The 12,839-nt window shown below is 41.4% G+C and overlaps 1 protein-coding gene across 1 annotated transcript in view; it reads left to right on the top strand.

Moving 5' to 3' along the window:
- Positions 1–12,839, top strand: part of LOC121247577 (midasin) — an 83,761-nt gene that overhangs the window by 9,817 nt on the left and 61,105 nt on the right. The window contains 2 exon segments of the mRNA XM_041145948.1: positions 2,479–2,588; positions 2,978–3,097. Coding sequence (XP_041001882.1) covers positions 2,479–2,588; positions 2,978–3,097 — 230 coding nt within the window.

Genomic DNA, 12,839 nt, shown 5'->3' with positions numbered 1-12,839 from the left:
AGGAGGCACCCAAAGGTAAGCCAAGATACTTCATAGGTAAAGAAGATATCTTTTACCCCAAGATAGTAGCTAAATTCTCCGCTTCGTGGACAGCCCCTACTGGCACTAATTCGGATTTTGCAAGGTTGATACTCAGGTCTGAAACAGCTGTAAAACAAAGGAGTAGCGCCCTTAAGGCTTGAACGTGTCCAAGGTGTGCTCCACAAAAGATGAGTGTCATCAGCAAATAGCAGGTGCGAAATGTTAAGCTCGCCATTCCCCATCGGAAATCCATAGAGTAATAACCCCTTGTCCACCAGGTCTTCAATCATCTTATTGAGAGCTTCCATGAGAAATAAAAAAAGTAGAGGAGAAAGCGGGTCTCCCTGCCTTATGCCGCGAGAGGAGTTGAAGAAACCCACCGGTGAACCATTTACCAGGATAGAGAAACGAACTGAAGAGATGCAAAATTCTATCCATTTCAGCCATTTCCCCCCAAAACCACATTTGTCAAGTAAGTAAGGTAAGAATTGCCAGTTGACATGGTCATAAGTTTTCTCTATGTCTAGCTTACAAAGTTACCCAAGTTCTCTAGACTTCAATCAACAGTTCAAAACCTCATTTGCAACAAGTACCGAATCAAGGATTTGTCTACCTTCGACAAACGCATTTTGCGGCTTTGAGATTAGTTTTTCCACCACCGAGCTCAATTTATTCGCTAGCACTTTGGACATAATCTTATACACCCAATTCACAAGACTAATGGGGTGATAGTCTTTCACATCCCTAGACCCCACTTTTTTGGGAATGAGGGCTAGAAAGGGGGTGTTACTACTCTTTTCAAATCTAGCGTCAATATGAAATTTATGAAAAACTTGCATAAGATCCTCCTTGACCACCTCCCAACAAGCTTGAAAGAAGCCAAAAGTAAAGCTGTCTGGACCGGGAGCCTTGTCACTTGCCATACCTCTGATTATGCTACACACTTCCTTTTCTTCAAATGGCTCTATAGCCAACATGCACTCTGATGGTCTAATGTAGAAAAAGACAAACCATTCACTTTCGGTCGCTAATTGTGCTCTTCCGATTGGAGTTTTTGATAATTTCGTTCATTGTGGTTGTTGATTACCATCTGATCCGAAGAAACTGCCCATCTACTATCAGTGTATCAATAGCATTGTTCCTCCTGTGGGAATTAGCCATCCTATAAAAGGATTTCATGCACTTATCCCCTTCCTTAAGCCAAAGCGCCCTTGATTTCTATCTCCATGAAATCTTCTCCATCAAAGTTACTCTTTCAAGTTCCGCTACTACCTGACTTTTGCTAGTTTTTTCAGTTTCAGAAAGAATTTTGGCCTCCTCCTCGCCTTTCAGGTCTTGTAACTTCTCCACAAGAGCGCACCTCTGCTGAAGCACATTATATTCTTAGAACAATAATGGATATTGGATATTGTGTTGTTCTTTTGACGACACAGAACCTCTCCATGGCAGGGCCTTCATATCCATACTTGGGAGTGAATTCCGGATATGCAACCCCCATTGTTAGAACCATGTATTAGGTAATCCAGGGGAACTGCTAGTGCGGGATTGAATTCGGGATGTTTGAGTCTATAGCCCATCCCAAAACTGTCCTTTGACTATTAGGTTGTATTGTTGTATCCCAGTGTTTACATATTACTTTGTATACATAGGTACATTCCCAACATATAGTGTTACAATGTCACATATTTTTTCTTTTTTAACTTTTGTTGACAATACCTATTTAAAATGTAGGAACTTTCAGACACCACGCCACCTTTTTGCTAAGTGGTGTGTCTACTTTGAAGATAGACTGATAGAGAGAGGAAAGTGATAGAATTAAAAATTCCCTTCTTTTACGGATGGGTTTTGTTTCCGGTAGCCCCCAATCCTCCAATTAACTTAAATTTTTAGAGTTATTCTCGTCTTCAGCTCGACATTTTCTCTTAGTTATATCTTGTGTACTTGCACTTAATTTTAAATATTGTGTACTTGGGCTGCTCCCCTTTGTTCTCTTAATAAGATATGTTAGATATAAAAAAAAGTAAAACCAGCACCTTTATTTGTTGGATGGTCAATAGTATAGGTGGTTGTTCGTTACGAGTATAGCAAACATAAAAGATGTGCAGGTAGCATAATGGAATGGAGAATAAGCTCTTCATGCATTTTGTGGTACTTGCTTGGAAATGAAATGAGGGAGTTTGATAGTGAGGTGTAATCCACGGGTAAATTCAGGTGGAAATTTCTTAAAAGTTTTTATTACTAAAAGGTCATGAGTCACTCTTAATTGGCTCTTCAATGTCTTTCATTGATTTTTTTTTATGTTCTCAACTTTACATTTTGAGTTAGAATGCACTATTCTTTATTGTTTTGCTGTTCAATCTTGAACGCTGTGGGCGCACTTTTCTCGCGGCCTCTTTTGGTGTCTTTAATTGATAAATTTTTGTTCTTTACTCTTTTTTGAAACTTTTTGTTCCACAGTTCTGTGCATCCAAATGGATGATCAAATCGATGGTAAAACATTATTGGGAAGTTATGTTTGTACAGAGCAACCGGGTGAATTTAGATGGCAGCCCGGTTCACTTACCCAGGTTGGTTTGTTCTAGAGAATTCGTGTATGCTTAAGCTGAATTATATACTCCTTTCATCCCCATACTGTTTTTGTGTAAAAAATCCATTTTGTTCAAAGGACATCTTTAATGCACTGTCTTCTGAATAAAAAGGTTTTAAGTCTCAAAATTACACTTCTAACTTGAACAAAACGAATGAGAAAGAGACCTTCACTTTTCAAATAAAGTGAAGTTTGTGGAAAGTTACTAATATGGTGTCCATTAATTTTTAATATGGACACTATAATCTTAAAATAGAACTGAGAGCCAACTATATGGGATGGAGAGAGCATTTATATTTTATATTTTACTTCTACTATGGGTATGCTCATCCATGGTTATGTAAGATCGTTAATTTTTCTTTTCCACAGGCGGTCCAAAATGGATTTTGGGTTGTATTTGAGGATATTGACAAAGCACCATCTGATGTGCAGTCCATCTTATCACCATTACTAGAAGGTGAAAGCTCATTTTCAAATGGGCACGGGGAGGTAATTACTTATCAAATTTTTTTTTAATAACTCGAAAATATATGCTATAGTGCTATCGTGCTTTCTTTGGCATTTTACCCCCCACTATTGTGCAAACTTTGATTGAATCAAGCTGTGTTCTCGTAATACCATATATGACAGTCAACCCTTATTTGATATGTTAATCGTAGTATATGACTATTAGGTTCTGTTGGCGTGATTATTTTATTGCAATTTTTATTTTGCTTGTTAAGTATATATTCATAGTTGCATGCTAATTTTGTTGTGTAGTATCTGTTTACTTGGGTTGCACCTTCACCCTTATTAGTAATTATCTTAGTTATAAAAAAATAAGTGCATGCTTAATTTGTTCGTAAGTGAATTGATTTAAAGGTGCTGAGGAGGGTTCAATTTTAGTACTAATAGCTCTAAGATAGAGATAGTTAATTGGCAATTGAGGGAATAAATGTGGATGCAACTTTATTCTCATATATACCGCTTTATTCTCATATATACCTTAAGATCAGATATGCTTTGTTTTATCTTCTTTTTTTAACCCGATATTATTTTATATATTTGCTTATTTTTTTAAATATTATTACACGATTTTTTGGCTTGTTTACTCGTATTTATTGTCAGTTAATAGATAGAAGTCTTATTGTATTGAATTTACTCCTAACAAGTATATAATTTTTCAAGGTTGGAATCCACATTTTATAATCTATCAACAAAAAATTGTTGTTTCATGACGTGGTGATTTTTATTTGGAAAAATATTCAAAACTCAACTTAAACCACGATGTAATTTGCAACCTTACTCCTCAATTGACGCTGATGCCGACAATCAAGATCGAAGCCGAGACTACTTGTTTCGGATGTATGAGGGGCTTGCGAGTAATGTAACAAAACCTACCACCTGGACCAGGCCACCTGGTGGTGGCCCTTTGGTTGACGATGGTGTTAGAAGCTGAAAATGTCCATTTCAAACGTATGAAGGGCTCCTGGACAGAGGAAGAGGACCAGAGTGAGCTGGCGACCTTCTTTGACACTGGGGGTGTAAGGACTTTGAGTCAGGTCGGAAAAAACCAATTGGATTGAATGGTTCAGTTCGGTCTGGTATGGACTAAAGTTGAGATCGGTCGGTGTCGGTCCCACAAATTGTGGACCGAAGAAATTTTGTTTGGTTCGGTATGGACTGAAGTTGAGACCGGTTAGTGTCAGTCCCACAAATTGTGGATCGAAGAAATTTTATTTTGTTCGGTATGGACTGAAGTTGAGACTGGTCGGTCTCAGTCCCACAAATTGTGGACCGAAGAAATTTTGTTCGGTCCTGGGGTCTATAAATTTTGGACCGGACCAGGACCCATATATATATTTTAAAAATATTTTTAATAATTTAATATATTATTTTGATATAATGATTATATAAATTAATGATGTAATTTTTATCTAATATATTATTATTGGCTATATAAAATATAAAATAATATATGCTATCAATTAATAATAAATTATACATCATATGATAATTTGTCATAATATGTAAATAGTTAATACATCTATAATGTACAATGAAATTATTTAATATTCATTAATCATATATAAAATGTATGAAATTATTCATAATTATGTATACTAAAGAATAAAGTCTAAGTTAGTAAGTAATAACTATTAATATCATAAAAGATTTGACCAGGTTGACACGATCCTCTCTGACAAAATAGGCACTTTGACCTGCAATTAGGTGGATTTTCTGAAGTGCTCCATTGCTGGTACCGCATATGGTGTGCGTTCTAGTGAAGTTGAACTTGCTGTTGCAAAACACATGGCTATTGAGGAGGAAGTAGACATTTCCAGTTTTCCCATGCGTAGAGATAATCAACAAAGTTCCAGGAAGAATGTCGGAAAAGAGATGGTAGATTGCTATCCATCTTCATTGGATAGGAAGATGGTAGATTCGAATGTTGTTAACATTGAACTTAAGTCTTTTGTGGTGGTGAGAGATGGTTCTGGGGTGATCATCACTGAACGTGGTTGGAAGTTTGTAAAAAAACTACACTTGGGATCAACTGCAACAAGTTGGTTTATTAAGGCACTGGATGACTGATTGAAGGTAAGGAAAAGAGAGTTCTACACAGCTCATCGGGAAGGAGATAGGGGCTTTATAGCTCAACGATGTTCCAACCCTCAAGGAGCATTCATGGCATTGATGGAATATAAACAGGGGGTCGTCGGAACTGTATTTTTATTCCTGAGGACTGTGAGGGAGCGGGATGGAGGAGGTTGATGGAGGTCTTGGGGAGGTCCTTCCAGGGTCGACGGCAGTGCTGCCTCATCACTCTAGCGGCAGCATGGTAGCTTTACAGAAACCGAGCTACCTGGACATTGCTCGAGGTACTGTTAGACTGGGCTCTAGCTTTGACATGCGTGGGAGGGATGGTGGTTTGGTTAGGGTGTAGAGGAGTGGGGAGGATGGCAGGGGACGTGACAGACTTGACAAGGAAAGCATGGTTCGTCTCTTGTCAGAAATGCAGACTCAAATTTGTATTCTGCAGAGGAACATGGAGTTAGTGAAACGCAGCGTTGAGGAGGGGGGTGGAGGGAGTTGGGCTTGGGTCAGGCAGAAGGGCCTAGTTCTAAAGGGAAAGGGATCTCTGCCTATGGGCTAGTGAATGTCCAGCAGGCCCGTAAGGCCTCCTGCGTGGCTCAACAGGCCCAGCTTGTCAAGCGGCAGGCCGCGGGGATAGCTTGGAGACGTCGGCCTCCAAGTGCCGAAACTCCATCGTTGTCGGGTGGGTCTCAACACCCACTGCCGACAATGGACCAGGGGTTGCCGTCAGAGGGGGCGGGCATTCCGTTGACATTGGGGTGCTGTAATCATTGGCAGCACTCCGAGAAACAGAGGAGAAAGATGCGATGGAGGTCGACGGAGGTTGCCGAGGTGTCCAATCATCGGGACTTGCACAGATAGGCGCGACGGAGGTCTCCGATGTCTCTCTGACATCATTGCAGCAGTTTAGTCCACTGGGGAGTGACGCTTCAGGGGAGATGGACGCGGATCCAGTCTCAGGACCTGCACAGTTGGGTGCGACGGAGGTCGCCGATGCCCCTGCGGCGTCGGGGAATGCACAGAACACGCCGCCGACCACCGGCGAATGTTCAGGTGCAGTTCAGGTAATGCCCATGGCGGCGGAAGTGGCTTGAGGGGGCTCTGGAGGCTATGGAGGTCGAAAAAGTTGGGCTTTTTGAGAAAATTTTGGAGGATGGGGAGGTGGATGAGGGGTTTAACACTCGGGAGTTGTGGTTAGTGGATATGGAAGGGGGGATTGATGGGGGTACTGGGTCATCTTCAGTGGTGTTGAAGGAGGCTGACTCTATGGTTCAACTAATGGATCAGCTTATGGGCAGCGGCATTGAGGATGATAAGGATGAGTTGGAAAGTCTTATCCCGTTACGCATTATTTTTCCAAAGCCAGTGTACAATATAACAGAAGATTGGCTGTTAAAAAAAGTAGAGGAAGTTCAAGAGTGTGTGGGAATCTTGTTTGCTGGGTATGAAGATCAGTTTAAAGCCCTTTTGATTGCGATGGAGGCAGGGAGACCTACAACTCTAAAATCAGCAGTGAAACGGGACCGAGAGTTGAAATGTCTCAAATGCTCTATTCATTACGATAACAAGGAGGGAAGTGTGGGGAGGGAGAGGTTGAAGGGTAAGGGGACTTTGTTTTTTAATGAAGCCTAAAATTCTTTCTTGGAATGTAAGGGAGATCAATGACGTGAATAAACGTCTCTGTATTAGATCCTTCATTCGTAGTTGGAAGGTTGACATTGTATGTCTTCAAGAGACTAAGTTGTGTGGTGTTGATAGATACATAATTCGTAGCTTGTGGGGTGGTGTTTTTTAGCTTCATCGGGGGCTTTGGGAGGTGTGTTGGTAATGTGAGATAAGCGAGTGGTGGAGATGGTAGAGGATTGCATGGGGGCATTCACAATGGCTGTATCTTTTAGGAACATTGCGGATGGGTGGAGGTGGGCATTAGCAGGTGTGTATGGGCCCAATATAGATAGAGATAGAAACTTTTTGTGGGAGGAATTGGCAGGTCTTCAATCCCTATGGGATTTACCCTGAGTTTTTTGCAGAGATTTTAATATTGTTTGGTTCCCTAGTGAGAGGGCAAGGGCCTCTACGTCTTCTGGGGCAATGGAAGCCTTCTCAGAGTTGATCTTTGATCTGAATCTTGTGGATCTTCCGCTGGTTAGGGGGGCCTACACTTGGTCCAATAGCCGAGGGGGGTCTCGGCTGGACAGATTTCTAGTCTCCTCTTCTTGGGAGACTCACTTTCCGGATCTACGTCAGAAAAGGCTGCCACGTGTTTGCTCCGATCATTTCCCAATTTTGCTTGATTGTGGTGGAATTCGTGGGGGTAGACATTCCTTCAAATTTGAGAATATGTGGTTGGAAGTGGAAGGATTTGCGGACAAGGTAAGGGCTTGGTGGGACAATTATTCTTTTGAGGGTACCCCTAGTTTCATAGTGGCGGGTAAACTTAAAGCCCTCAAGTATGACTTGAAGAAGTGGAACGTAGAAGAATTTAGACATACGGAAGTGCAGAAAAATATCCTTTGGGATGAGTTGCAGGCTTTGGAGGAAGGGGTAGTTAATGCGGATTCTTTATTACAGAAGAAAGTGGTGGTGACCGAAATTGAGAAAGTTTTGTTGTTAGAAGAAATATCTTGGAGGCAAAAATCAAGGGCAATTTGGTTGAAGGAGGGGGATAAATGTATAAGTTTTTTCACAAGGTGGCTAACTCACATAGGCGCAACAATGTTATTGAAGTACTCCATTCCGGTTCAAATGTGTTACATTCTTCCAAAGAAATCCAAGACCACATAGTGCAGTATTATGAGGATCTCCTTGCTGAAAAAGAAGAATGGCGTCCCAAACTAGATGGTTTACCCTTTGCTCAGCTGGATTTGGATGTAGCAGGTTGGTTGGAGAGGCCGTTTGATGAAGAGGAGGTGCATCTCGTGGTGAAAAGTATATGTAGAGACAAAGCACCGGGTCCGGATGGCTTCTCTATGGCTTTCTTTCAAGAGAGTTGGGACATAGTGAAGGAGGAAGTGATGCAGATTTTTCATGCTTTTCATATTAGTCAAAAGTTTGAGAAGTCACTAAACGCCACTTTCATTGCTCTCATTCCGAAAATAGTCGGTGCATATGAATTGAAAGATTTCCGGCCTATTAGTTTGGTAGGTGGGATATATAAAATCATATCAAAGGTGTTAGCTAATCGTATGAGTTTGGTCATGGACAAACTCATTTCCAAACCTCAAAATGCATTTGTAAGGGGTCGGCAAATTCTGGATTCAGTTTTGATAGCAAATGAGTGCTTGGACAGTCGGTTGAGAGAGGGCATCCCGGGGGTCCTTTGCAAGCTCGATATGGAGAAAGCTTATGACCATGTGTGTTGGGATTTTTCTCTTTTATATGCTTAGACGATGTGGTTTTGGGGATAGATGGTGTGAATGGATTAAGCATTGCGTCTCAACCGCTCGATTCTCGGTACTAGTCAATGGAAGTCCTTGTGGTTTTTTTCATTCTTCCAGGGGTTTGAGACAAGGGGATCCGCTATCCCCATTCCTTTTTGTTATTGTAATGGAGGCATTGAGTCATATGGTGGAAGTAGCTGTAAGGGGGGGATTTCTTGCTGGTTTTTCAGTGGGAAGCAATAGTAATACCAGTTCCATTTCTCATTTACTTTTTGCAGATGATATGCTCATTTTTTGTGATGCTGTTAGTGGCCAGATTCAAGCTTTAAGGGCAGTTTTGTTGTGTTTTGAAGCTGTTTCGGGACTCAAGGTGAACTTGGGGAAGTCGGAGTTGGTTCAGGTGGGGGAGGTGAACAATATAGCCTCTTTAGCGGAGTTACTAGGTTGCAAAATTGCCTCTCTCCCTATGAAATATCTTGGTCTCCCCTTGGGGGCGTCTTTCAAAGCAAGGAGCATTTGGGATGGAGTGGTAGAGAAGGTTGAGCAACGACTTTCAGGATGGAAGCGGCTATATCTATCGAAAGGGGGGAGATTAACCCTTATCAAAAGTACTCTTTCCAACCTTCCCACTTACTTTCTCTATTTCCATTACCGGTGGGTGTGGCAAACCGGTTGGAAAAGTTGTTTAGAGTTTTTTTGTGGGGTGGATTGGGGAGGAATCCAAACTTCACCTTGTGAGTTGGCAAAGGGTGAGCTGTCCATTGGCGAATGGGGGGTTAGGGGTGCGAAATTTGTGTGTTTTCAACAAGGCACTCTTAGGGAAGTGGTTGTGGAGGTATCATATGGAAGGGAATTCGCTGTGGAGAGAGGTTATTGATCATAAGTATGGTTGTGTGTGGGGGGGATGGTGCTCTAAGGAGGGTAGGGGGTCTTATGGAGTAAGCCTGTGGAAATTCATAAGGAAGGGGTGGAATACCTTTGAAAAACATCTTAAGTTTGAGGTGGGTGATGGAACACGTATCCGCTTTTGGTTCGATGTATGGAGTGGGGAGAGCCCTCTTTGTTTGGCTTTCCCAGTTGTTTTTAATTTGGCTGGAAATCAGCAAGCCCCAGTTTCAGAAGTTCTATGTCGTGCCAATGGGATGGTCACTTGGAATGTCACTTTTACAAGAAATGTTCAGGACTGGGAACTAGAAGAGCTGGCAGATTTTTACAGCTACTTGTATTCAGCAAAGCTAGGGGCCAATGGGGGAGACCGTATGTTGTGGACTCACACAAGGAAAGAAAAGTTTACTGTTAAATCTTTCTACAAGGTTTTGACAGCCCTACAGCCCACTTTCTTTCCTTGGAAGAGTATATGGAAGGTATTAGTGCCTTCTAAAGTTGTTTTCTTTACTTGGACAGCTGCTCTTGGGAAGATCTTGACGGTTAACAATTTAAGAAAATGAGGTATGATGATCACGGAGTGGTGCTACATGTGTAAAAAGAGTGGGGAATCGGTAGATCACTTGCTCTTACATTGTGAGGTGGCTGGGGAGCTTTGGGCTGGTATTCTTAGTAGAGCTGGGCTAAGTTGGGCTATGCCCAAGAGTGTGGTGGATTTATTAGCATGCTGGAACAGACCTCATAGTAGTGTCCAACTAGCAGCCGTGTGGCGGATGATTCCTTCGTGCTTAATGTGGTGTTTATGGTTGGAAAGGAATGACAGGTGCTTTAATAACAAGGAGCGTGCAATGGGGGAAATATGGAACTTTTTTGTATTCTCTATTTTCCAGTGTTTTTCTGCTATTGTATTGAAGGGAGGGAATGTTCATGAGTTTTTATTTTCTTTCTAGTCTACTAGAATGTAATTAGGTGCCTCACTTAGTATATTTCCAGTGTACTTGGGCTTCGCCTAATTTCATTCACATCAATAAAGATTATTACTTATCAAAAAAAAAATATCATAAATATAATTATAGTTAAATATTTTTTTTAACGAGTTAGTTATATAATTCACATTAATAATTCACATAATTTTAATTTTAGTAATTTAAACAATTTTTTATTAATTTATTTGAAAAAAAAAGATGAAACAAGATAACAAAATAATTAGGCCGAACCGAAAAATAGCTACATGTCCGGTTTGGGAAAATGATGGACCGAAAATTTCGATCTATCACCCCCTCGGACCGGACTAGACCGATTTACACCCTATCTGACACAGTTGGAAGTCAAGTCCTATAGCTGTTGTGGTTGCACAAGAGCCTCAAGTGGACACTGAGATGTCAATGGGGGGGGGGGGGCAAGTTCTAAGGGTGACAACCAAACCGATGCTGGCACCTTGGTTATATTAAAGCCCAGAGTCTTTGAATAGTGAAACACAATGATAATGAGGGGGCGTTCCAGCTGGCGGAGGTAGTAGCAAGTAAGAATATTGGAGCTGATGATCATTGGAACTCATCTCCCATAACATCATATGGAGTTTGTGGAATTGTTGTCATGTGGGGTGGTCTTATTTGCTGTCTAAGGGGCTTCGGGAGGCATCTTGGTAATGTGGGATAAAAGGGTGGTGGAAAAAATGGATGAGTGTGTGGGGGAATATACGATGGCTACTTCTTTCACAAATGTGGAAGATGGTTATCAATGGTCCTTTGCTTGTGTTTATGGTCCCAATACTAATACTGAGAGAAGAGGCGTGTGGGATGAATTGGTTGGTGTTTGTAGCTTATGGAGCCTTCCTTGGTGTATTGGGGAGGGAGATTTTAACGTCATTCGCTTCCTAGGCGAATGACTAGGAGGTCCTAGTTCTAGCTCAGCAATGACGAATTTTTCAGACTTTGTTTATGAGCAAGATCTTCTGGACAGTCCTCTAGTGGGTGGCACATTCACATGGTCCAGTGATAGAGAACAGCCAGTGTGATACCCCATATGATAAGGAAAATGGTAGGTGGTGTATGAGATTTCACATTACTTGGGAAGGAAAAGTTCTTGCTCTTTATAAAAGTTCCAATGTGGCTCCAATTGTATCATTGACTAGTCTTTTTAGAGTATAGGTCATGTGGCTTGGGCCTTCCATTGGGGGGTTACATCCAGCTTGGTCAAGACTTGATATATTCCTCATTTCGCTCAATTGGGAAGCACATTTTTCGGATTTAATCCAAAAACGGCTTCCAAGGTTATGTTTGGATCACTTCCTCATTCTCATTGACTGTGGAGGCATACGGGGAGGTAAATTATATTTCAAGTTTGAGAATATGTGGTTGAAATCAGAAGGCTTCGCTGAGCGAGTTAGACAATGGTGGTCTTCCTATCTCATACAGGGCAACCCGAGTTATGTGCTGGCTTGTAAGTTAAAGGCTCTCAAGGAGGACTTGAAGAAGTGAAATGAACAAATGTTTGGGAATGTGGAACACAGAAGAAGTCCCTCCTCAACGAATTACAGGGTTTGGAAGACGTGGAGGAAAGGGGGCTTTCAGAAGAAGAAAAGGCTTGCAAAAAGCAAGTCACCTCGGATATTGAAAGGATGGCTTTAATGGAAGAGATCTCATGGAGACCAAAATCGAGGGCTTTATGTCTAAAAGAAGGGGATAAATGCACCAAGTTCTTCCATCGCATGGAGAATTCGCATAGAAGATGCAATGTCATTGATTCCTTGTTGGTAGATGGAAGGATTACATCGATTTTGTCTGAGATCATGGATCATATTACCAACTACTATGCACAACTACTTTCGGAACAATTTTCTTGGAGACCTTGTTTGGATGGCCTTGTTTTATAGTCGATCGGTCAACAAGAAGCAAGTTGGCTAGAGAGGCCTTTTGAGGTGTAGAGATTCGCAAGGTGGTGAGAAGTATGGCCGGTGACAAAGCTTCGGGTCATGATGGGTTCGCTATGGCTTTCTTTTAGGCATGTTGGGAGGTAGTTAAGATGACATCATGAGCTTCTTCCATGAGTTTCATGAACGAGGTATTTTTGGAAAAAGCTTAAATGCTACTTTCATTGCTCTTATCCCAAAGAAGCTTGGGGTGGTGGATATTAAGGACTTCCGTTCGATGAGTGGAATTTACAAAATCCTTTAAAGGTATTGGCTTTTAGATTGAGTATGGTATTGGAGAAGATCATATACAAGCTCCAAAATGCATTCATACGAGGTCTGCAAATTCTTGACTCGGTTCTCATTACCAGTGAATGCTTGGAGAGTCGCATCAAGTCGGGTGAACTTGGATTATTATGAAAACTTTACATGAAGAAGGCATATGATTGTGTAAATTGGAATTTTTTTGTTACACACG

Source organism: Juglans microcarpa x Juglans regia, chromosome 1D, assembly GCF_004785595.1.
Source record: "Juglans microcarpa x Juglans regia isolate MS1-56 chromosome 1D, Jm3101_v1.0, whole genome shotgun sequence".
Classification (NCBI taxonomy): Eukaryota; Viridiplantae; Streptophyta; class Magnoliopsida; order Fagales; family Juglandaceae; genus Juglans; species Juglans microcarpa x Juglans regia.
This window is presented reverse-complemented; position numbering and strand designations above follow the sequence as displayed.